At 38.1% G+C, this 24,497-nt stretch overlaps 1 protein-coding gene across 2 annotated transcripts; it reads right to left on the bottom strand.

Moving 5' to 3' along the window:
- Positions 1-1,048: 1,048 nt before the first annotated feature.
- On the bottom strand, positions 1,049-24,145 carry rab4b (RAB4B member RAS oncogene family). Of its 2 annotated transcripts, none has more exons than XM_031890477.1 (8): positions 23,938-24,031; positions 18,906-18,986; positions 16,971-17,085; positions 11,830-11,892; positions 9,911-10,065; positions 8,433-8,528; positions 4,585-4,716; positions 1,049-3,823 (listed from the first exon to the last, which is right to left on the bottom strand). In XM_031890477.1, the coding sequence occupies exons 1-7, from the start codon at positions 24,014-24,016 to the stop codon at positions 4,601-4,603; spliced, it is 705 nt and encodes a 234-aa protein (XP_031746337.1). In that variant the 5' UTR covers positions 24,017-24,031; the 3' UTR covers positions 1,049-3,823; positions 4,585-4,600.
- Between the last annotated feature and the right edge of the window lie 352 nt (positions 24,146-24,497).

Raw genomic sequence — 24,497 nt, 5'->3', positions numbered from 1 at the left:
CTGCTGGGGTGGCATACGCAGCGCCGCAATTAGCCAAAGTTGCCTTGGGAGGAAACTTCCACGACTTCGGCAAATCACGGCGCCGCGTATGCCACCCCACCAGTGATTTACATTCTAGGCAGTGGGATGGCAGGTGAATCGCCGGTGGGATGGCATACGTGGCGCGATTTGCGAAAATTGCAAATGGGATGTCATATTGAGGAGATTAGTCGCCTGCAACAAGGGAGATTTGTCGCGGGTGACTATCTCTCCATGTACCACAGCCCTTAAAGAACAGTTAGGTTCCTATTAACCTATTATCTAAATAGGTTAGGTGTTCACATGGGGTCCAAAGAGTTAACACTGTTTGGCAAAACGTGCTTTCTGTAGACACTTATCTGCACACAGAACCTAATCCCAAAACAGTCAGAAGTATAATATAAACTAGCAGAATAAATATTCACTTGGGATTCCCTGAATTCAGAATTTAGCCAAAATCCACAAGAATTTTGGGAAGGATTCAGATATAGCCAAATTCACTATAAGCTCATCTTGCCAAGTAAATTTACCACACACTGAAGGCCATACAGTTTGTTCCCTCACCTACTTTAACATTCAGTTTGGTAATTAGTGAATTACAAACTGAATGGATTTACCTTTTACCACTTTTGGTGCCATTTTCAACCATTTCATTGCAGTTTTTCTAGGAATCAATAATGTACAGCATCCTTAAAACTCCTGCTATAAAAGTTCTGTACAAACTATGTCATTATTACACTACAGTGTTGCCTGGTTTGACAGTTTTATTATTATTTTTATTATTTAGGATTCTTGAGTAAATACTAAGAATCTAGACTCTAGGAAGGTAAAAGTCTATGAAAAAAAAAAATTAAACTGTTGAACTTCACAGATAGTGAAACAGGCAAACAGAGATGGCAGGCATAGTCACCTTCAGGTAATGAAAAGACCAGGTAATAGACATAACTGGTACATTAGAAACAACATAGAGGCAAATATACGTAAATAAATATCTTAGCAGTGAAGATGGAAAGAATATGACAGTAGAAAATAGAAATAAAGCAGTGGTTTATTAGGCAGCTGATATAAACAGTACAGAAAAAGTCATTATGTATTATGAGATATAGATGATAGCAATGAGGCAGACATGCAGAAGCAAAAGCAGCAGACCTAATAGCCAAATATATAGCACACAGAAGTACAGATCACAAGCACAATGACAAAATGAGCACAGACGATTTTAGATTGAGACATAAAAAAATCTCTGTCTCAACATTTAGCAGATTTACAGAAATTATTTTAGTTTAACAGACAGCAACCTTTGATCTGCCACAGCTACATTTGTGACTTGAGAAGCAGCTCATACAACCCTTTAAACATCATGCCTTTAACAGTCTGAATATCTCTGCTTTCCAAAACAATCTTTTTCTGGAAGATGCAGACAAATCAGCGGAAAGTTAACCTTCTCACCAAAACTTCCTGCCCTATTTTCTCCTTTACCTCCCCTCCCTCTTCCTCCCAGGAAGACAAGAGGAGATTGTCACGCAAAATTCTCATTATAGTATTCTTAGAAAAACACATGCGTATGTGTACGTGTCGGTCTGTAAGGGTTATGAACGGATAAGTGAAGTGCAATAGGTCAGTTCCTTGCGGCTTCTAAGACACCTTATGATACCAAGATGTTTTTAGATGGAAAAAGCTTCTTTATAGAAATAGATATTTTCAGAACAATGTCTAAATGTCTGATACAGAAATGTTTTCAAATATCTGTAACTTTGTTATGACTAAGCTGGACCCTAGAATAAATGTTGAACCACAAAAGGCACCTGAACTAAAAACTTTAAACAAATGGGTTAAAAGATCTTCTCTAAAAGTTAGTCATACTCAAAGATGAGCGTTTTTGCCCATGTCATGAATGCTTTGTCAGCTCTAACCACCCAAGTGGTGGTCTGAAGCAACATCACATTACATGGGGACAGGCCATGCAGAGTGACTAGCTGTTATACACCTATGTCTGACTGTGTATGTGGTGTGGAAGCATAAATTTTAGGTATTTTGTGATGGGCAGCTTTTTAGGTTTTTTTTTTAGTTTTCCTTGTCCTTTAAATACTTCTTATTGGCTAGTAACGCAGCATGCACAATATTCTGAGGGTTTTAGTTTCTCTTCAGATAAATAAGTGACCTAACGAGACTGACAACATATCTAATAGGTCAAAGGCAAAAGTGGCGGCAACTATCAGGTTAAACAGTTGGTACAGTGTAGGAAGAGAGTAAGCTAAAAATCTATTAAAATGTTTATAAACTGTAATAATAAATTGTAATATATTATTTAATGCTACCAGCATTATGTTCAATATACAGAATTGCATGCAAATTTCTCCAGCATCTCTTTCTGAAGGGCATGAACCAAATTTTAGTCAAGTTTTATTTAATATACAACCAATTTAAACAATGCAAAAATATACTACAGCATCATTTCTTGTAACATCCATCTCAGGCATAACTAAGGGGTGCAGGTGAGGAATGTTCTGAGGAGATACATGCATACATACAAGCACCCACACACGCATATATGCTCTTTCCTGTAATATACATTGCAAGATATTATGCCAGCCAATTTTTCTCTATACACATAAGTTAAATTCTCATAAGAAACTAAGAATCTTGCACTTAATTTAAAGGCATTAAAATAATAACAGGAATTATCACAATGAAAATGATATAATTATATACGGAAAAACAAGAGAAATCTGGATTGAACCAGCAGACCATAACATGAAGCTTTCTGATGTAGCAGTAACATTTTGCAGTGGAATTTTACAATATGTAATCATGTCAGCAGATACGGAGTTCTAGAACTCACATAAATATTACGGTTTCATGGAAAAGGGCATGCTGAAACCCTCAGATATTTAATTTCGACAATTCAGAAGGCTTTCCTTTGCACTCCTTAAGACAGAAGAAAAAGTGGAGCGATAAGAAAAAAAAAAAAAAAAACTTAACATTTCTCAAGTTTTAGCAAGAAGCAGATTTTTTTTTCTTGAATGCAGATCTACAAATGTAACAGTATGATTTTACACAGAATGAGGATTTTTTAGCATTAGAATACAGTATATTTTAAGGCTGGAGTAAAGCTAAACCACAACTTTTGTGAAATGCATAGGACAAACTTCAAGCTGTTGCTGTTTCTCAACAACTAGAGGACCACAAGTTATGCATAACTGACACCAAGCACCCAAAATGTAAAATACAGCAGAACCATGAAAGATCCATGGCAAAATGGCATTGTCAAGATAAAACTAAAACAAGATATTTTACTTCAGTATATATGTTTGTGTGTGTGGGCACAGGTCTTAATAAACTGGGTATATGTAGCAAAAAAGCTGGCATGTACTAAATGTCAGCTCTTATACAGGGTGCATTGGGAGCACAAATGTCAGTCTTATTCTTCATGCATAAGGAGTGCACTGACTAATGTGTTCCTTTAATCCTGATTAATATACAACATTAAATGTTTTGGTGCTTACATATATATATTATTTTAATAACCACAGTTCCTTCTTGGGATGGAATGGGGGCTGACACTGGGATGAATAATTTGGCTTTTCATCCATTTGGAGGAAATTCACAGAGTGGTCACAGTGGCTGACAAAGATGTGAAACTTCTCTCCAATGTTTTTAGTGCGTAAGGAGCCATATCAGGAAGGATGCCGTCACACGGGCTTCCAAACACAGAGCAGGGAACAAGATGAATCCTGTAAGTAGGACAAGTGCTTTAAATTACTTGGAAAAGGATGAGCAAGCTTCTATGTCAAAACTGAAACTCCTGTAATAGAAACAAAAAAAAATAATGGTGTAAATACAGGGGGTATTAATGAGAAAGTGTATGCTACAGTCTTCAATTATTTAATATACCGTTAAAAAAACAAAACTATCCTATAAATAAACTGCTATATGTGCCTTCAACAGTACATAATAAACTATCAAAACTAGCATACATATAAATGAACATATTTTTTTACACATATGTATACATATGTTTTTCAGGAGACCCAGATTCATTATTGAATTTAGCGTTTGACACTACGCATTTTGCAATTCGTTCAGGGAGACAGACAAAAGTCCCCTTCCTTAGTACAGTTACTTCCTATTAGTTTGCATAGTAAATGTCCTGCCTACAGCAAACACTGGTACCATCAGACAGGAATCAATTAGGGATGTCAAAGTATGCATTCTCAAGGGAATCCTGTATGACAATTGATGTGCCTGCCAAAGGCAGCATGTTTCTTATTCCTGTAATTGTAAAGGTGCTGCATGCAGGGAAGGATATTTACCACTGCAATTCTTCCTGAAAGGGCCGTGGTGGTCAAATTGTACTGTATACCATAGCTCTCAGCATTAGTTATGGAACTCATCTTTACTATTGCATTGCTATAAGAACTTTGACTGTATTAGAGGGGATAATGGAGAAGTTCCCCAAACAGAGTCCATTAGGCCACCATTTTTTTATATCTGTGATAATGCTCAATATACCACATAATTCAATACCTATAGTTTATATTATCTAATGTATACAAATACCATTACCTTTCTTGTGGTTGCATTAGCAATTGCACTGTTGCCTGTTCTGCTGTTGGGTACCATGAGAGTGCTTTGCATGTCGTGGTGAAGCATCACCATACTGGATCCCAGACCACATCCTCTCTGGATCAAGCTCTCCTAAACAAGTACAGAATGAGGAAAGGTTTTGCTTTTGTACATCACTAACACACTTCTCACAACAGAGAAATATTTTTCCAATTAACAAGACTTGAACCATGGCATTAAACTCAGAACAAATAGTCTCCAATACCAAACTTTCCAATCCAATGTAACATAGAAAGTAGTGCACAAAGGATAAGATGCAAACTTCAAGCACACAAAACAAATAGTTTCCAATACCAAGATCTCCAATGCAACGTAACATAAAAAGTAGTGCACAAGGGATAACACACAAAACAAATAGGCTCCAATCCCAAGATCTCTAATCCAATGTAACATAAAAAGTAGTGCACAAAGGATATGATGCATATTTCAAGCAAACAGCGACGTGTTTGCTCTACTGAAACTGTATCTAACAAGAGGGGTTTATAACTATGGTGATCGTAAATCATGGCATCAACAAATACTGCACTAAAAGAAAAAAGTCTGTAGAAGTGTAGTAATAAAATATTTAAATATGTACTGTTTAAGAGCAGAAAAGACTGTGATGCTTTTTGTTGACTTCTAATAACCACGGTACATTTCAAAGATATGATGTATTGCTTTCAGAGAGATTAAAATACCAATAAATACTACTTCTATAAATTTCTGATCCATAGTTGGTCAATTCCAGTTATCTACTCCATGGCACATATCAAATAATCTCATATTTATATATGTTTGAGTTTTGAGTTTTTTTATGGAAAATACTGAGTAGGTATAACCTGATACACCCCTAAAGAAAAAGAACAAAAAAAAAAAAAAAAACACATTATGGATGCATTTTTGTAGGTAGCACCAACATTTCCTATATAACTTATAATATATATATATAGCATTTTCTATATAACTTATAATAATATAAAGCCAGTCTCACTTTAAGGTTAGATGCTTTTTTTCACACTGTTTGACCATGTGTAAACGTATGGGATTTCCTTTCCCTAAGCAGTGTGTAAATTTAAGTGATAACTTAAATAGGAAATAGGCAGAGCTCTCACGCTTGGTAAAGACAGGAGAAAACAGTAAAAAGAATAAAACCAAATGCCAATTATATAACTTTATAATATTATAGTATTATAACTAATAGATATATTTTACTCATAGCAGAGAAGAAAACTTTTAGACAATTTTTCACTAATACTTTGAACCTTAATCCTAACTAATACACACTGCAACTCCAGCAGCATTGCCAATTGCTTGTACTTTACAGGAATATATATGCTCTGAGGTGCATCTGGTACAATGTATTACTATGATGATATGCAGGTTCCAGTTTCTCTGAACCTAGATGCAGGCTCTCACAATATGGTAAAAAATGCAAACATCATAATAACAGAGACAAGAAAAGAAAGCAACCCAGAAGCAAAATTGAAAAAAATAACAAAATGGCCAGAAATATTACTGACAGGACACATTATAAATACCCAAGAACAGCAAGAGTGCTGCTCAGTGGGGCTAGGAGGGAGCATGCCAAGTTAAATAAACTCACATGCTGGGCACTGCTCTGTGCATACCATTTATAAATTATACAAGAAACAAAAAACAGAGAAACACATTTATACTAGGTATTATACATATGTATTATTTACCCTGCATTATTGACAATGCATGTTTAGTTCTAGATAGTGTATACTATATTGCCATAAGTGCCAGTACACCCCTTCCAAAATTGCATATCCTTATTTGGAAACACTCTCGGAAGAAACATCAGCAGCATTCATCAAAAGCATGGTATTTTTATGTAGAGACATGCCGAAGCCCAACATCTATATGTGCAAGTATCACATAGAGCCAACCACTGGATTCTGGAGCAGTGGAATTTACTGGAGTGAGTTGCACTTCACTATCTGAAAATCTGACAGGTGAGTCTGCGTTTAGCAGATGCCATATAATGCTAACTGCCTAAAAGTGTAATGCCAACTGTAACGCCAAGAAAAAAGTAACACTACAGAATAAAATGGCATTCTAGATAATTCCATGCTACTTTGTGCAATGGTTTGTAGTGTACTTTGTAAAGGGATAGCATCTATGGTTACAACGATCAAACCATTCTTCAGAAAGAAAAAACGCTAAATTTGCAGTATTAGTTAGGGGCAGTCTACAAAAAGGAGACCCTAAAGATGAGTTTGGTTGTTAAAAGTCTCTTGGTGGACACTGTTCAAGAGCTGAGGGACTCCCTAATGTGTACTGCAGAAAAAAGACCCACAAAAAAAGACCCTTAAATATGCCCCATCTGACATTCCAAAGAGGAAGCTAGAAGCAGGGCCGTTAAGACTCTATGGGACAGGGGCCTCCATCCTGAATCTTTAATGCAACTTAGTTTTTATTTGTATTTAATATTTTACTTTGTATTTATTTATCTATAATACACAAGAGCCATGAATATCCTGTAAATTATATTCTTATAACAAGGTGCTTAACATGACTCATGGAAACTTGTATATTATAATAAAATATGAGCATATAAGAAGTCACCCAAGATCCATGACCTGTATAAAAGCATGAGGCTGAACTCCTTGGTGACTTATAAAATCCTTATGTTTTTCAACAGGGGGTACTTTATTTACTATATTACTGTAATGACCCCCTGTTTGTTGCATTGTTCTACTGTACAGTGCTGCATACATAAGTAGTGCTTTATAAATAAAAATTTACATACGTATATACGAACACGAGCTACAAATAATGGGGCAGAGGACAGCAGAAGGAGGAAGGGACTGACAGTGCGCCACAACACCCAAACAAATAGTTGCCCCTAAGCCATGTCTTGTCTGCAGTTCAAAGTATGGACACCTCACAAATGGTCCAGGGAAGGAAGACCTGTTACCTGTTTGCTGCCTGGCAGATGAAGAAACAGATATTTCTAATAAAATATGAGAGAGAGAAAGTTGGCCATGCAAGATGCGGGTACAGAAAAATAAAATGTGGAAGAAGCACGCAAAGTTACTTTTTTTTTAACCATATACATAAAATTAAGCTTTCCATAGGTACGCATAAATCTTGCCATATATCAATGTGGAGAATTTGACAAACAACGCATAGAGTTGGATGCATTGGGTGACACTTTTGACAGACTATTCTGTAATTTAATTTACTCTTACTTTATTGTTCAGCCAAGTCCATGTATATTTATGCATGTATATATTTATTTATAAAGCTCTTAACAGGGGGTTATTAAGATAATAATAGATAAATACAAAGCATAACAATAAATACAAGGTACAGTTGCAATAAGTTAAGGGTCAAAGAAACAAGAGGATGGATATCAGTCATTAAGCCAGTAGGTATCAGAGCCCCTTTTTCAGGTGCAATATCAGGGATCCTTTGGCTATAAACAATGGGGAAGATATTAAAAATGTTCTTATAGCCACGGTTTTTTGAATACCTGTGGCATAAAATAAGCGTTCGCCCCAGATTTCACATAATTAAGTTAGGTTCCAAGAGTAAGTAGGAGAGAAAATAAGCATTCTTCTCAACTTTTACCCTAATTGGTCCCCCTAGAGGGGTTATCCCTCAATATTTGGGTTCTACTTTACTAACCAGTGACTCTGTTGTCAAATGAGGGCCTGGCCAAATAACCAACATGTAAAGGGACTTAAGTCTCTGCCTAAATGCATATTCCCAAATTGTATAAACTGTCAAGACTCTTTAGAAATACAGAAAACTATGACAAAAAAAAGTTAATTGCCACATACCGGATTCTATTTTACTCAGTATCGTTCTGGCACATTTTAAAAAAGCTTCTTCCACATTCTCTCCAGTCAGTGCACTAGTTTCCAAAAACATCAGTTCTGAAAATGCCAAAAACACAAAATATACAGGTTTGTATATGTATATCAATGTATGGATGTCTACAATGTATGGTATATCAATGTATGGTATGCTTGAATCTAATCTTTACCAATAATAAAACTGTCCCCAAGAGTTAGGCTGCTCTTTTAGCTCAGCATATCCTTTCAGATTTGGTGATTCAAGGTACAATTACTGGAGGGTGCCAAAATATTAGACAGTATTAATAGTAATCGCTTACCTGATACCCCAGGCCGGTACTCCTTCACTGGGCTGGGGTACCTGTGAGCGTGCATTCATCTTCCTTCAACTGTGCATGCACATGCGGTGCAAAGAGTGAAAAGCCAAACTTTAACAAAAAATTACGGCTTTTTTACTCGGCCCTGGGATAGGAAAGAAATAAGACAATAGGAAGAGGATTGCTCGCAGGTACCCCAGGCTGGGGCAGTTTTTGCTAACAGAAGCCTAACATTTGGCACCCCCCAGTGATTATACCTTTCCTCCTCCTTTAAACTACTCAAGTAAAGGAGTGGAAGAAGGACTATTAAAAAAAAAAAAAAAAAAAAAAAAGCAAAAAAATTTTTTAAAGGTTTTTTTTTTTTTTTTTAAAGGAGAAGGAAAGTTACAATCACTGGGTGAACCCCCCCAATGATTGTAAACGCTTACCTGAAACCCCTGGCCGGTGCTCCTGTTTGGAGAAAACTGCACCAGGCGGGGTGTATGTGAGCTTGTCATTCTTCTTCCTGCTTCAGTCTTTAGAGTGAAAAGCCAAATTTAACAAAAAGGACGGCTTTTTCGCTCGACTGCGCATTTGTTGGCCCTGGGATTCTAAAGAAAGAAGACAGGAGGAACGCTTTCATATACCTCAGCCCAGTGCAGGTAAGTGATCACAATCACTGGGGGTTGCCTAATATTCCCCAGTGATTTGGCCTTTCCTTCTCCTTTAATATGTACTCAATGGCTGTAGCCTTCATGGAAAGCTGGAGGCTGTATTCCTGAGTGCCTTGTGCTAGTTGCTTAAAAAACAACATGCCCTGATTTGCTGAGCGAGTATCAGGCCAACAAGTTATATCAAACACACAAAAGTGCTATCATAGCTTGTGGTGCAGTCAATTTTCATGACCTTCCCAAAGACATCAGCAAGTTTTACGCAGGGGACTAAAGAGATTGTGTGCTTACCCAATAAGTGGCTGCTCTGGACTCTGCTTTTACTACTTTCGACTTTTACAGTGAGCATTCTCAGGCTGACAGCATCAGCTTCTGCCATACATAGCTAATTTTCCATTCATTTCAAAAGTGAATGTGTAGCCAATACTTGGTTTTTGTTTACATAAGATATACAGAGGGCTGCAGCCTCCTAGGAGTACCCTTAACTCTTTCTCACCATTCTCCTGAGCAAAGCGGGATGCCTCAAGGAATGTCACCTCTCGATCAGCATCCAAATCTTTTTTGTTTCCACACAAGATTATAATGATGTTTGGGCTGGCTAAAGTCCTGGCATCTGTCAACCAGTTGGTAAGAGCATTATAAGTTTCTCGGCTGTAAGGAAAGTAACAAGAGCTTAAATTCAATAACAATGGTAACATGTTATTGGTGAGTGGTAACATGGTAAAGGTTTTGTGATAATTCTGCATCAGGCAAAGAGATTCTCATGCAATGTATGGGTTATTGCTTTCTAGAGGTAACGTGCTAACCATTGTGGCATGCTATTCATTCCTGGATTAGTACATCAGAAGACTTTAATAATGATAATTTGGTTATAGTTAGTTACTTACTTATGTATTGCTCAGACCTTTCTAAAGTCAAGTGTTTCCACATTTTAATAGGTTAGTAACATTAAGACCTATATTTCACTAATGATAAAATAATGTATATAATGCAACCCCTAACAGTCTTCCGGAGGGCCACAGAGAAAGTTACATGCCTAAACATCAGGCCACACAAGGACTAAATGGTATTTATAACAGTGACGTGTTTATAGACCTTTTTTTGCTAAATAAATCTATGTAGTGAAGCAAGAAGACAGACAAAGAAAACGGTCCTTGTAATTAATACATCATCTTAAGAATTAGTAAAAATTCTAAAAAAAAAAAAAAAAAAAAAAAAAAAGTTTGCCAACCTTCATTCTCTTAATATGTTTCACGCCAAGATAGACTGCTTACTTTGTCTATAGATGGCACACTATGTTAAAACATTAAGGACAAGGGTAAAATCGTTCCCACACTTGACAAATTTACACAAATTAACCTACCGTATTAACTTTTTACATAAATATATATAAATAGTTACCAGCTATCTTTGAAATTTAATAACATAGGGAACAAAATTTGGCCATTACTGACTATATTATTTTCAAGCACAGCTTTTTAATACGCATCTGTTATGACAACTTCTACCCATACAGACCCACTTTGCATCTCCTTAATAGGTTCCAAAGTTTATTTTTCATTTCAGTCTGCTGTAAATTATACAGCATATGAAACTACTGACAAAATTCTTGTCCTGTAACCGGCACGTAGAGTATCTGAGGAAGCTTGATTTGCTGTTAACTATACCTACTTCCCTCAAACTGACTACATGGGGCCCATTCATTACAGCATTTTCGATTGGAAAAAATTCGGAGTAACCACGATAATTTCTGATGTGCAAAAATTATTTTCTTGGTCGTAAGAAAATATTGTGGTTGCGATCAGAAAGTCGAGAAATTTTGGGATCCGAATGATCATAAATGGCGCAAAAACCTTTCTGGTTTTGAAACTTCAATGCATGATTTTGGAAGCCTTCCATAAGACTAAATGGCCTTGTACAGATCCAACCTGGCCAAAAGGTAGCCACGATACCAAAGCTTGAATGAATTCCAAAATGGTTGTAGTCTTTACAAAAAATACAACTTTTTTTGTGGAAGTTAACGAAAACCACGAAAAAGTAGTGCAATTTTAACGATATTATTGTAGTCATTATGAAAAGTTCTATAAATTAGAAAAAATATTTTTCTGAAAAAAAAAAATCCTGCTTTCATGAATGGGCCCCATGTGTAAAGAATACTAATATGCAGTAGGTCACAGTAATTTCCCCTTCTCTCCTTTCGTTCACAGTGAACAAATTTTGTTTATGCAATGGACAAGAACCATATAAGCAAAAGGTCTAATACAAGTCAAGTATGATAACAAATGCTTTTCACAAGTAAATAAAATAGGTATCCCACCAAGATGAGGTATATCTGCTGTGAATCTACAGAACATGTTTTATTTATTTTCTTAACCAGAAGGAATAATTTAAGACTACTGGAGCTGCACAACTCACCTTGCAATGTCATAAACTAACAATGCTCCAGCTGCTCCTCTGTAGTAACTGCGGGTTACCGACCTGATAAAAAAAAGTACAGAATTTAGTTTAACTCTTTTACTGCCAAGCACGTATGGCATACATGCTGGCAGTAAAAGGGCTTAAACGCCAACAACGTGTCTCATACGTCGTTGGCGTTTAAGCGCTGCCCTCTGCAGCGGCGGCATGTGCCGCCGCTGCAGAGGGCTTCTAACAATGACAGCCCCCCTGGGCAATATGCCAGGGGGGCTGTCATCAGGGTCCTGCGAGCCGATCGCTCGCAGGACCCTCCAGGAAGCAGCAGACGCGATCGCATCTGCTGCTTCCTGCTTCCTCCCTCTCCCCCAGCGCCGGCCCAACTGAGCCAGGAGCGATCGGGTCTTCAGGAACAGGTAAGGAGTTTTTTTTTTATTGCTTTTACACACATTTACATACATTTATACACACTTACATACATTTACACACACTTACAGCACACATTTTAGCATTTTTTTATTTATTTATTTATTTATTTTTCATTTTTCACACTTTTATACACTTATTTACACTCATATACACACTTACACACTATCACACAACTTTTACACATGTACACACATGTATACACAAACACTTTGGTTTTTTTTTGTTTTGCTTTTTTTTTATTTTTATTTTTTTCATTTTACCACTTTGTTTTTATTTTCTTTTACCTTATTTTTACCTTCTTATTTTGACAGCGTAACTATTGGATCAGATATTCTGGCCACTAATTACACTGTCATGTGACTTATTTTGTTGTTTCACTGATTTGCACAATTTTTGTGGTTTTATCACATTTTATCCCTATATAAGTATTCCTGATCTGTTTTTAGCGTAGCTTTGCCAGGTGTAACTTTGGTGTACAAAAATAACTTTACCTATTTTGAATTCATCAGAATGTGTACTTTCCAAAAATATATGGTTTTCTGGGGGTCACTGTATAGTTAGGGAAAGTTTTGGCACATAATACACTGACAGGGGGCTCTGTGTGCAAAAGCTGAGCTGGCAGGCGAGAAATCCTTATGCGCCATTTTCATTTAGGGTTCAGTACATACCGCAGACTTTGGTATATCTATGCATATTGGGCATCAAACTGTTCAGTAGACCTCTGGTGTTCCTATTTGGGGTGACTTGCCTTTGTACGCAAGAAATTGTGTGAGATAAATGCGGCAAATTGCAACATTTTTAGGCAATTTTCTGAAATGTCATAAAAACCAATAACTTTAGGAAAGCTCTGCAGATTGGTACTTTGGTGTAGAAAGGACTCTTTACCCTTGTTGGATTTGTCAAATGTGTACTTTCCAAAAATATATGGTTTTGTGGGGGTCACTGTATGGTTAGGGAAAGTTTTGGCACATAATACACTGACAGGGGGCTCTGTGTGCAAAAGCTGAGCTGGCAGGCGAGAAATCCTTATGCGCTATTTTCATTTAGGGTTCAGTACATACCGCAGACTTTGGTATATCTATGCATATTGGGCATCAAACTGTTCAGTAGACCTCTGGTGTTCCTATTTGGGGTGACTTGCCTTTGTACGCAAGAAATTGTGTGAGATAAATGCGACAAATTGCAACATTTTTAGGCAATTTTCTGAAATGTCATAAAAACCAATAACTTTAGGAAAGCTCTGCAGATTGGTACTTTGGTGTAGAAAGGACTCTTTACCCTTGTTGGATTTGTCAAATGTGTACTTTCCAAAAATATATGGTTTTGTGGGGGTCACTGTATGGTTAGGGGAAGTTTTGGCACATAATACACTGACAGGGGGCTCTGTGTGCAAAAGCTGAGCTGGCAGGCGAGAAATCCTTATGCGCTATTTTCATTTTGGGTTCAGTACATACCGCAGACTTTGGTATATCTATGCATATTGGGCATCAAACTGTTCAGTAGACCTCTGGTGTTCCTTTTTGGGGTGATTTGTCTTTATCTGATCTTTATCAAGAAATTGTGAGAGATAAATGCGGCAAATTGCAACATTTTTATGCGATTTTCGAAATGTCATATAAATCTGCAAACTTAGGAAAGCTTTACAGCTTGGTACTTTGTAGCAATAAGAAATATTTACCCATTATAGATTCGGGGGGATGTGTATTTTCCAAAAATATATGGCTTTCTGGGGTGAATGTACTTTTTTTGTAGCATTATCCCACATAAAGGATGTAAATGTGTTGATTTTGCAGGAGCTGAAATGATAGATCATATGGGGGTATGTTCACATTGGGGCCCCTACATGCCACATACTTAGGTAAACCTATACATATTGGGCATCAAACTGTTCAGTGGACCCCTGGCGTTCAAATTCAGGGTGTTTTATCTTGGTACCTAATGCTATGTGGGAGATAAGATGCTTCAAAGTGGAAGCTTTGAGGGGATTTTTGGAAATGTCATCAAAATTGCTAACTTTAGAAAAGCTGTGCGGCTTGGTACTTTGGAGTAGAAAGACATGGGTACCCATTTTAGATTCGGGGGAATGTGTACTTTCCAAAAATATATGACTTTCTGGGGTGAGCATACTTTTTACTAGCTTTATCCCACATATAATGATGTAAATGTGTTGATTTTGCAGAAGCTGAAATGACAGAAATGACAGTTCATATGGGGTATGTTCACATTCGGGCCCCTACATGCCACATACTTAGGTAAACCTATACATATTGGGCATCAAACTGTTCAGTGGACCCCAGGCATTCATATTTAGGGTGTTTTATTTGGTTACTTTATGACCTGTAGGAGATAAGATACTATAGACTAGAAGCTTTGAAGCGATTTTTAAAAAAAATCACAAATTTTGATAAAAACCAATAACTTTAGGAAAGCATTGCGACTTGATAGTTTGGAGTAGACAGACAGTTGTGCCTATTCTGTATTCCCCATACATTCTGTTCTTTCCAAAAATGTACAATTTTCTGGGATAAACCTTCTGTTAGTGGAATTTTGGCCTTGAAATCCAAAGTATGCAGTTTTTTTGGAGCAGTGCTTTGGGAATTTGGTAGTGTACTGCTGGGAGTTTTTGACCTATACAAGTGAGAAATCTCCATAAAACTATATATATTTGGTATTGGCACGTTCAGGAGACATGGGACTTTCCAAATCAGTTGTATATTCATGCATAAAATAATTTTTGTTTCTAGTATGTGTGATTATATTATGGAAAATTTGATTTTTTTTGCATTTTTAGACATTTAGAAGCCTATATCTTGTTACAGAATTGGAATTACACAATAATTCTACCATATTTTGAAAGCTTAGGTTGTTCTGAAAAAAACGATATATTGTTTTCCTTGGTAAACTAAAAGTCCCCCCGAGGAAAGGCCCCTAAAGTGAAACAGTGCAAAATGTTCAAAAACTGTCTGGCAATACAAGTTCCGCTTTGACCAAAATGGCTGGCAGTAAAAGGGTTAAGGCAGTTTTTTTCTCACGGACTTGCCTTGTCATAAAAATCTATGTGTGCACTTCTGTTTACTTGCGCACTAGTAATCTATTTTTTAATTTTCTACTGGGCATGTAGCTAGCTATAATTTATTGTTTGCCCTGTTTTGCTTAAGCAGTAGCACAAATCATAGTTTTTTGTTAAAAAAATGGGCAAAAAGTTTGTTTGCTATAAGGCCCTTTAACTCTTGCACTACAAGCCCTATAAAGTATGGTGTATTTTATTTTGTGAGAGACTAATTATTGTGGATTAATTAAGAGTGGATTCAAAATCTAATACTATACTGGAGAACTTCCCAATTGTCAAATCTTGTGCCCATTTCATTTGGTAATATATACTGGGAACTGTATCAGACTACATCCTGTTGCTATAACTGTAAACTTAAAATACATATCTTGATATAAAAGGCCAAGTTTAAAATTCTTAAATTATTAAAAAGGCAGTAAAGTAGAAGCTTTGTTATACAATACCATCTTAAAATTACACATCACTTTGGCCAGTTAATAATTCACTACCATCACCTTGTGTATGGGACGGCCTACTTTTTAAGCATTGTGTATACATCCTAGTTTTTAAGTGTATGCACACAAGACATTATTGTGAAAATTCTATGTAAAATTACACAATTCAGTGACTATTTTGACCCACTCAGCATACTCTGAAAGATTCACTCGTTTGGCAAGACCTATGCATGGAGCCCCCTGACAGGACAGATGTTGGTTGGTAGGCCCACTGGAGGGCCCCTTACGCAGAACAATAAGCTGCCGAATCGATCCATCAGCAGCCTTTATAGGCCTGTGTATAGCCACCATTACACATAGTTTTAACACACAAAATAATTGTATTTTTAAGTTGAGAGGGAATATCATATGGGCCCCTCAGGAGGCAGTTTAGATCTGTCACCTGAGCAGTAAACCAGCTAATTTCTCCTTACTGCATGTGTTCAACTAGAGCAGACAAGAGAGTGACAGGAACAGCATCTTTACATTCATATCCATTTGTGCAGGGATCCCCAACCTTTCTTACTTGTAAGCCACAGTCAAATGTAAAAAGACTTGGAGAGCAACACAAGCATCATACAAGTTCAGGAGGTGCCAAATAAGGGCTAAGATTGGCTATTAGGTAGCCTCTATGTACACTATCAGCTTATAGGAGGCTTTATTTGGTAGTAAATCTTGTTTTTATTCAACCAAAACTTGCCAACAAGTCAGGAATTTAAAAATAACTACCTGGTTTGGGGGCACTGAGAGCAACATCCAAGGGTTTGGTGAGCAACATGTTGCTCACAAGCCACTGGTTGGGGATCACTGCATTTGTAAATGCAACTGGCTAAACAAACACGTCAATACAGGTCAAGCATGTCAAGGCCCAAATAAGCCAGTAAACCAGTATATGGCCATTCTTAACAAGGAATATTCACTGGGAATCTGTTGCATTTCTGTGTTGCTGTGAAAGGTAACAGATTTTTTTCCCAACTTAGAAATGATTGAAACAAATAAAAATGCTTTACAAACTTACATACTTTTAAAAGTGCTCATTAACTAGGATCCACTAAGCATTTTTATGTTTGTTCTCATACCCCCTTTTCCAATCCAGTGTTATGTAAGAATATCATTAAAATATTCTAACAAGACTTAGTGCAGTGTGTATAGTTTTAATGAATAAATCACACCTGAATCTCTCCTGTCCTGCTGTATCCCAAATCTGCAGCTTAACAGATTTACCACCGACATTTACAATTCGAGATCCAAACTCCACTCCAATTGTATGGTTTGAATCTTGTTTAACTGAAAGAAAAGAGCAACATTTTAAATATACCTTTCACTGTAAATACAATTCTACAATACATACAGCATAGGCACGCTATACTACCTATAGGGTATTGAAAATATAATACTGTGTGGTAGACCATAAGATAGCTAATACATAATGAGGATAATAATAACTTCCTGGGCCTGAAATGGTGAAAATGCTGAAAGATGATATTTTTAAGCTGGCCACACATGCATCAACCATCCCATACAAATCAGTAATTTTAACTGAAATGAGATTGAAATGACTGTATGCAAGGGGCTTTATCACAGCCAATGAACCAAAAAGCCAAAACATGCCAATAAGTACCAAGGAAATATAGTAAGGTTGCAAGCCATCCAGTGAACGGACAGGGTCCCACTTTCATTTAGTGGTCTGATCAATTTCCAAACAGGGCAGTTTCTTATTTCAGTGCAATTTATCCATGAACATGTGTGGCCAGACTGCACAGTTGTGGACTAATTGGTACATGGGTTAACTAGACAAAAATCCGAAAAGTTGAACAGGCTATTAAAGCACTATTAAGCCCTACTATTTAAGCACTAAGGATCTGCTCTGGTATTAAACTACATCTACACCTAGCGGCCAAGATAATCATCCATTATCCATGTCTCCCTTCCCACCAATTAGAAAGACTATAGTAATTCTGCTAAGGCACAGATAGGAAATTTGAACTACCAGTATGCTAATACCAGATGCACACAAAACTCTCAGTTAATGGACTGAGAAGAAATTCTGTAACTCTGTACTATTAAAAGGAATGTGAACAAGATGTTAAATAGCTAAAATGATAAGATATTTGGGGAGACTTATTCTATTTGGTTTAGGGCTACAGGCCATGGCAAGTAGTCCTATGATTTAAAAGCATAAGATATAAGCAGACTTAGCTTTGGACTTTATTTCCCTTTAAGTAAAAATACTTTTAAAAATATAATTAGTTTGAACACACAGTCAGTTAAAGGAAAGGGATCCAGAAGAATGTTTGTTGTTTGTGGTTGAAACTTCAGAATGTGGTTTACTTAAGAGACTACCGCACCTACTCACACCACCCTGTAACGGTGAAAAAACTCACTGTTACATCCACTTTCAGAATCACAACCCTGAAATCCTTTATAACACTAGTTAATATGAAACATTAGCTTAGAATTTCAGGATGTTCAGTAGTGATAAAGTGTGTAGATTTATTTACATATTTTTACCAGGTTAAAAGTTCCCAAAAAGCCAATTTCATGAAAGAAAGTTCACTACATAGAGATATGTGTAATTCAAATACATTTTGTCCAATAGTGAAAAGACTGGTTTTAAAACAGAAAGAAGACTTGGATTAGACTTTTGTAGTACTAAAGAGTTAAGCTCTCCTTATATACTTGTAACAGTAAGTACCATTTTGCATATTGGCTTGCTGGGGAAGTCAATCATGGGCGTGAGATCAGAGGTTACATTGTGTTTATATGTTTCCCAAAGTGCATCATCTTGCAAGCATGAACTTCATTTTATTCTTTAAAAGCAAGATTAGCTATTTTGCACATGGAAATCAGAAAGTACTTTTACCTAGGAAAAGAAGTTAATAGAACCTTGTCCAGAGCAGATTATGTTGAGGACAGGGTTAGTGAATTGTATGCAACAGTAGAGGAGCTTTGTAAACTACACCTCTTTTATGCTCATATGCCAGATTCATAATACTGTTTTAGCTATAATAAAGCAGACCTGAACCACACTTGCTTGGGGTAACATTTAAGAAGCATAGTTTTTTCATTTTTTTTTTTTTTTTTTTTTTAGAGATTATAGTACTCACATTTATTTTCAATAAACTGATGAAGAAGGCAGGACTTCCCTGTCCCAGCACTGCCAATGACAAGGAACTTGAACAAGAAGTCTGAAATGACAGAAATATACATGAAAATTGGAGGAATAAAAATAAATTTCCTATAATACAGTACCTGTACTACTATAATATTTCTTACTTTCACAACCATCTTCATGTTAGAAACACCCCACCACCAAATGCTTCCCTTTAGCATCTATGCAGTTTCCATAGCATCTTCATTCCCTTTTAAACAGTTTTCATTTTAAACAAACAGTATTTGTTTTGTATCTGGTTTAGATCTATAATTTGCTTGATTATAGTGGGAGGAGAATTCTCCATGTCCTGTATGTCAGTGAGTGCACATAAAAATTAGCGTTGGTGCCCCTCCCCACCATGGGCCATTGACCTAAAGATAGATACAATGAGGGCATATAGGAATCCACAAGGTTCAGTCTAGGTTGCACAATCATTGCACATAAATAAAGTACCATGCATCTCCATGACAGGTTAATTCTGCACCCCTTTCTACGCCTGCCTCAATACCATATACACCTATGCCCACTCTACACCAGTTTCTTTGTGCCACTTCACTCCTACATGCACCTCAATCCCCTCAAAAACATCCCACTTTTACTCCTTCACTGGTGAAAAAACTGATATTTGGGGCCCCGGAACCCTCTGCAGACAGTCCCCTACAAACATACAACACAGATATTCTGTAATCTCAGTACTACATGCAAATTATTTTCTATTTTATTTATATCTATAAATTATCTAACTATAAGAATGCAAATAAAATGCTTTGGGCTTTGTTTGTTTATTGAACAATCTTTGTGATTCTTGCCCAGACTGCTATTGTTCATTATATCACACTTTAGGAAGGAAGAGAATCTTTCACCCCCCCTAGTACACCTCTGCCTCAATCAATTTGCTGTTAAAGTGATGTTTTAAAGTTTTTTTTTTATCTCCTGTTGCAGTACAGAGTCTGCTTTCTGACAGGAAACACCCACATCTACAAACAAATGTACAGCTCAGGGACAAAAGTAGCAGCTTGTAAAGGTCATCCAATGTTGTAAAACACTAATCTTACATAAAAGGTAATTTCCAGCAATTACTAATTTAACCACAGGCTCCCCACAAGCACAGGATGCCCTGATAACTGCTTACAGTTTATACCTACTTTTGGAGACAGTATATGACACTGGTTCATGTTACATGCACTTCTGGTTTGCACAGGAAATGTTCAGCAGTAACAGAAATCCATGTGTCGATAATTCACCTTTGTTACTAATTACCTTGAAGAGCACAGAACTAGGTAAATCAGCAAAGAAACAGGAAAAAGCCATCACACAAACTATGTTTATGAAACTCATTAAAGAACTACTAAAAAAGCTTGGCAAACCAATAAAATTGTATGAAATCTAGTTTTGTGCAATTTTTGGACCGCGTGGGCATAGAATTATCCCGTTAATTTTCGTCCTGTGGCAATCGGTCATTTAGCCAATCAGGCAGGTTAGAAAATTCCAGTCGCATAAAGATAAAATCTAAGCATGTATTGTGCGATACCCTTGGGGGACCAGACACCAACGTATGATTGGTGTCTGCCAACTATTTCATGTTCAGAACTTCCTTTAATTTGTATTTTAAGGGCTTTATCCTACAATATCAGTCTGAATGTTAGTTTAAGATCATTGCATTTAAACATACAACCAATATCCAAGCTTTTGGCGGAAGAAGACTAAAATCTGAATGTGTATGGCGAGCTTAAGGCATTTAGGCTGCATTGGACTAAGCTTTCATATTATCACAGACATCTTCAGACAGAGACTGCATAACATCTAGGACTCGGAGAACCAAAGCTAAAAACAAAAGGGGAAGTAAGACACAAAGACCTCACCTCTCCCTTATTGCATAGTTCCTAAGTTTAAACACTGTCCCTATCGCTAACCCCTAGCTAAAACAGCAGAGTACTGCAGCAACGTACCTGGCCGACATCTTCTTAGCAACTGAAGACACTTCGGGTCTCACCGCTGACACAGACCCTGCCTGATTTTCCTGCTACCTCCAACTGCCGCGGAGAGAGACCCGGAGTGTCTTCAGTAGTATATTTCTCCTTTAAAAAACAGAGATTAAGCAGAGCATAACCCTCAGCCTGTGCTTGGATGCAGAGTCTGCCATTATTCTATAAACATCCTGGTCCTTTTACCCACTGAAGAAGATTTTTTTTTTTTTTTTTTTTAAAAGTGATGAATTAAGAAAAAAGCTATTAAGTACTAAACTGACACTACACACCTTTAAGGTAATAATGCTTGCCCATCTTTAGGGCTCTGGCACACGGGGAGATTAGTCGCCCGCGACAAATCTCCCTGTTCGCAGCGACTAATCTCCCCGAAATGCCTTCCCACCGGCAAAAATCTAAATCACCGGTGGGATGGCATACGTGGCGGCGTGATTTCAGTGAAATAGCGGAAGTTGCCTCGAGAAAGGCTTTCACTGAAATCGCGCCGCCGCGTATGCCATCCCACCGGCGATTTACATTTTTGCCGGTGGGATGGCATTTCGGGGAGATTAGTTGCCCGCGAATTCGGAGATTTGACGCGGGCGACTAATCTCCCTGTGTGCCAGAGCCCTAAGGGCAATGGCACAGTCATCGCAAAACATTAGGATCGGTGTAAGCAAAACATAATACACACAGATATCCAGCTTAATTGAAGGAAATGCAAAAGGAGGCAATTTCCCACCATTAAGCTAATATATTTTAATATATTTTACTTGCCGCGAACTTAATGTTATGCAATGCCAACGTATTTTTGGAGATTTATCGGCTGTGGTAGCGCAGATTTACCACAACCAATCTTACCATGTGCCATTGCCCTAAGTGCTATGGTACATGTGGAGATTAGTCGCCCATGGCAAATCTGCTCTAATGCATGCAGATCGATTCGAGAGCTTATCGGCCCATGTAGGGGCACAAACGATAGGCTTGCCCGACCGACATCTGGCCTGAAATAGGGCAGATATCGATCGAGCAGGTTATAAAATTTAGTCGGATCGTGGACCAATGCGGTCCCCTAACCAACTGCGCCTATTACCGGTGTTCTAATTCGATTGTTTGGCCCCAGGGCCAATGACTGAATTAGCCTAAATTCACCCGATATCGCCCCCCCATAGGTGGGGATATCGGGAGAAGATCCGCTCACTTGGCAACCTTGCCAGGCGGGCGGATCTTAACGTGTATGACCACCTTAAAAGCTTTTCCATCAGCAATAATGTAAATTGCTTGTGTGAACAAATATGTGTTGCTTCGTTTTCCTAAGTTACCCAAAGTTTCCAACGAGGCAACATTTATATTTTTCTATCTGCAATTTAAATCATTGCCAGATGGAAAGCATTTTTAGAAGTTCAGTCAGCCACCGCAGATCCAATTTATTGTTGCCAACTAATCTCCATGTTTGCCATCACCCTAAGGAGCAGTACAACCCATTTTCAACAGGAGTTCAACAAATTGGGCTTATCAACAAGCATAATGAACTTCTGCTTATCTGTGCACTGGTAATCTAATTATCTACCTCTCAAAGGCCAGACATAAAGTAGCTTCAGTTTCCCAGTATGTGCTGTCCAGTTCAAGAAATAATTATAGATATTTTTTAAGATTAAAACTATAGGCTCTCTCAGGGAACAATACCAAAGGCACCACTGTTAATTAATCAGCTTTCAACCAGCAATGTACTCAGAACCAGGGCTGGAACTAGGGGTAGGCAGAAGAGGCAGCTGCCTAGGGCGCAACGATTGGGGGGCGCCAGGCAGGAGCCCCTCCTGCCTACCCCTAGACTACAATCAGTTGTGCGTCGCGTAGCGATGCATCGCGCATCACCGCCCCGCCCCCCCCCCTCGAACTGCGCATGCACATCAAACAACAGAGGGGGGGATGGAGTTCGTGGTGCAGGGGCGAGGTGGCCGACCGGGTTGCCTAGGGCGCCCGGTCGGCTCGGCCCGCCCCTGCTCAGAACTACCCAGGCGAGTCATTATATTAGCATTTATATATTAGATTCATATATTAGATTTCCTTTCTAGTAGACATTGCTTTTCTAAGTGGGTATGGCTAAAATTGGTGACCCACTAGCAAAACGACCATCATGCTCTAGCAATCCCACTATGGAATGGCCAGTCATTCTCTGCTACTCTCTCACAAAAGCGGCTAGCCCCTAGCTGGTCACCATAAATCCTCTCTCTTTACATGCAGGATTTGTGCCGAAGTTGGTTATTTTGTTAGATTTTGCCTCCCTAAAAGAAATACTGAATCTGTCAATCAAAATCTGACTCCTGCTTGAAGAGAGGAAGATAGTGAGAGGGGGATAGTGAGGAGTAACTTGGTTATTTTAGAAACATTACAACTTTTTATTTGATTATATTTAGAAAGTTTCTTATTTCAGTATGATAAAGCTTATTATTATTTTTTTGACAGTTCTCCTTTAAAGGGGAAGTTCAACTCTAATGAACATTGCTTATATTATAGAGTAACCTATTCTTAGCAACTTTTCAATTGGCTTTCATTTTTTTTCTGAAGAACAATTGCAAATTATCTCAGCATTCCACTCCCTATATCTTGCTAAAAGTTAATTCAAAAGTGAACCACCCCTTTAACTTAACCAACCTGAAGGCAGCAAGCCAGCTAACCAGTATGGTATACCTGATCAGTCTCTACTGCGTTTCTGGCAGCGTTGGTTAAAGCACTGGTTAATAATTACCTTCCTGCACTAGAGGCTGATCATGCACAGCTCAGCAATGTGCACACACACCGTGCCAAGCCCTGCCCTAGCGCAGCTATGTATCCTACCACCATTGTTAGCAAACTATGCTCTGTCACACAGCCCCTCCGCCCACATATCCGCATTGATGCTAGGGGCTGCTTTACAAGGGGTAGGGTCCTGCATCAGTGTCGCTTTAACAGACCGTCCCGCCGATAACTAGTAGACATCCTTTTCACGTCATTTCTTCTTTAAGCACCAGTCATTCGTACCTTCACAACAGACAGGCACTGCTACAGACATATAGATCTCCATTGCAACACGCACAGCCCCTAAAGCAAACAGTCTCATTCTTACAGACTCCGCTAACACCTGTCAGGTTCCGTGGGACTGTATCCCGGGATAAGCGCAGGTCCCTAGCATTATACAGACAGACGCAACGCCTTACCGTATGTCTCAGACATGTTTCTCTTTTAGGCCCCTCTCCTCCTCCACCGGCCCCAGGGCCCGGCCTCACTGCTTCTTCTCCTTCCTCAAACAACCCTCGGAAACCGAAATATGGCCGCCACAGCTTCACAGCCCGTCTGCCCACACTTTGCGTGCTGATGTAATGGACGTAAAGTCTCAAAACCTGAATCAGCCCGCAACACATAGCTTGCTGCGTAACGATATCACACGCCCACTCCACAATAAAAAGGATTGGAAAACTAGCGAGCTGCGTTCAGAGGTGTGGTTTTATTTTGTGGAACAGGTTTTTATTCCCTTAAACGTCTTATGGTTTCGTTATAACCGTCGGCATTAAAGTGTAATTTACCCATTGCGATTAGAGTCA

The sequence above is a fragment of the Xenopus tropicalis genome, chromosome 8, assembly GCF_000004195.4.
Source record: "Xenopus tropicalis strain Nigerian chromosome 8, UCB_Xtro_10.0, whole genome shotgun sequence".
NCBI lineage: Eukaryota > Metazoa > Chordata > Amphibia > Anura > Pipidae > Xenopus > Xenopus tropicalis.
Note: the sequence above shows the minus strand (reverse complement) of the source record. Positions and strands in the feature narration are given on the sequence as shown.

What these genes read in the sequence shown, in the direction of transcription:
- rab4b (XM_031890477.1), bottom strand. Translation starts at nt 24,016, where the DNA reads ATGAGACTGTTTGCTTTAGGGGCTGTGCGTGTTGCAATGGAGATCTAT. An exon ending in TCAGTTTATTGAAAATAAAT is followed by an intron (nt 17,086 to 18,905) that starts GTGAGTACTATA and finishes CTTTTCTTTCAG; the next exon opens with TTAAACAAGATTCAAACCAT. An exon ending in TTAGTTTATGACATTGCAAG is followed by an intron (nt 10,066 to 11,829) that starts GTGAGTTGTGCA and finishes CTTTCCTTACAG; the next exon opens with CCGAGAAACTTATAATGCTC.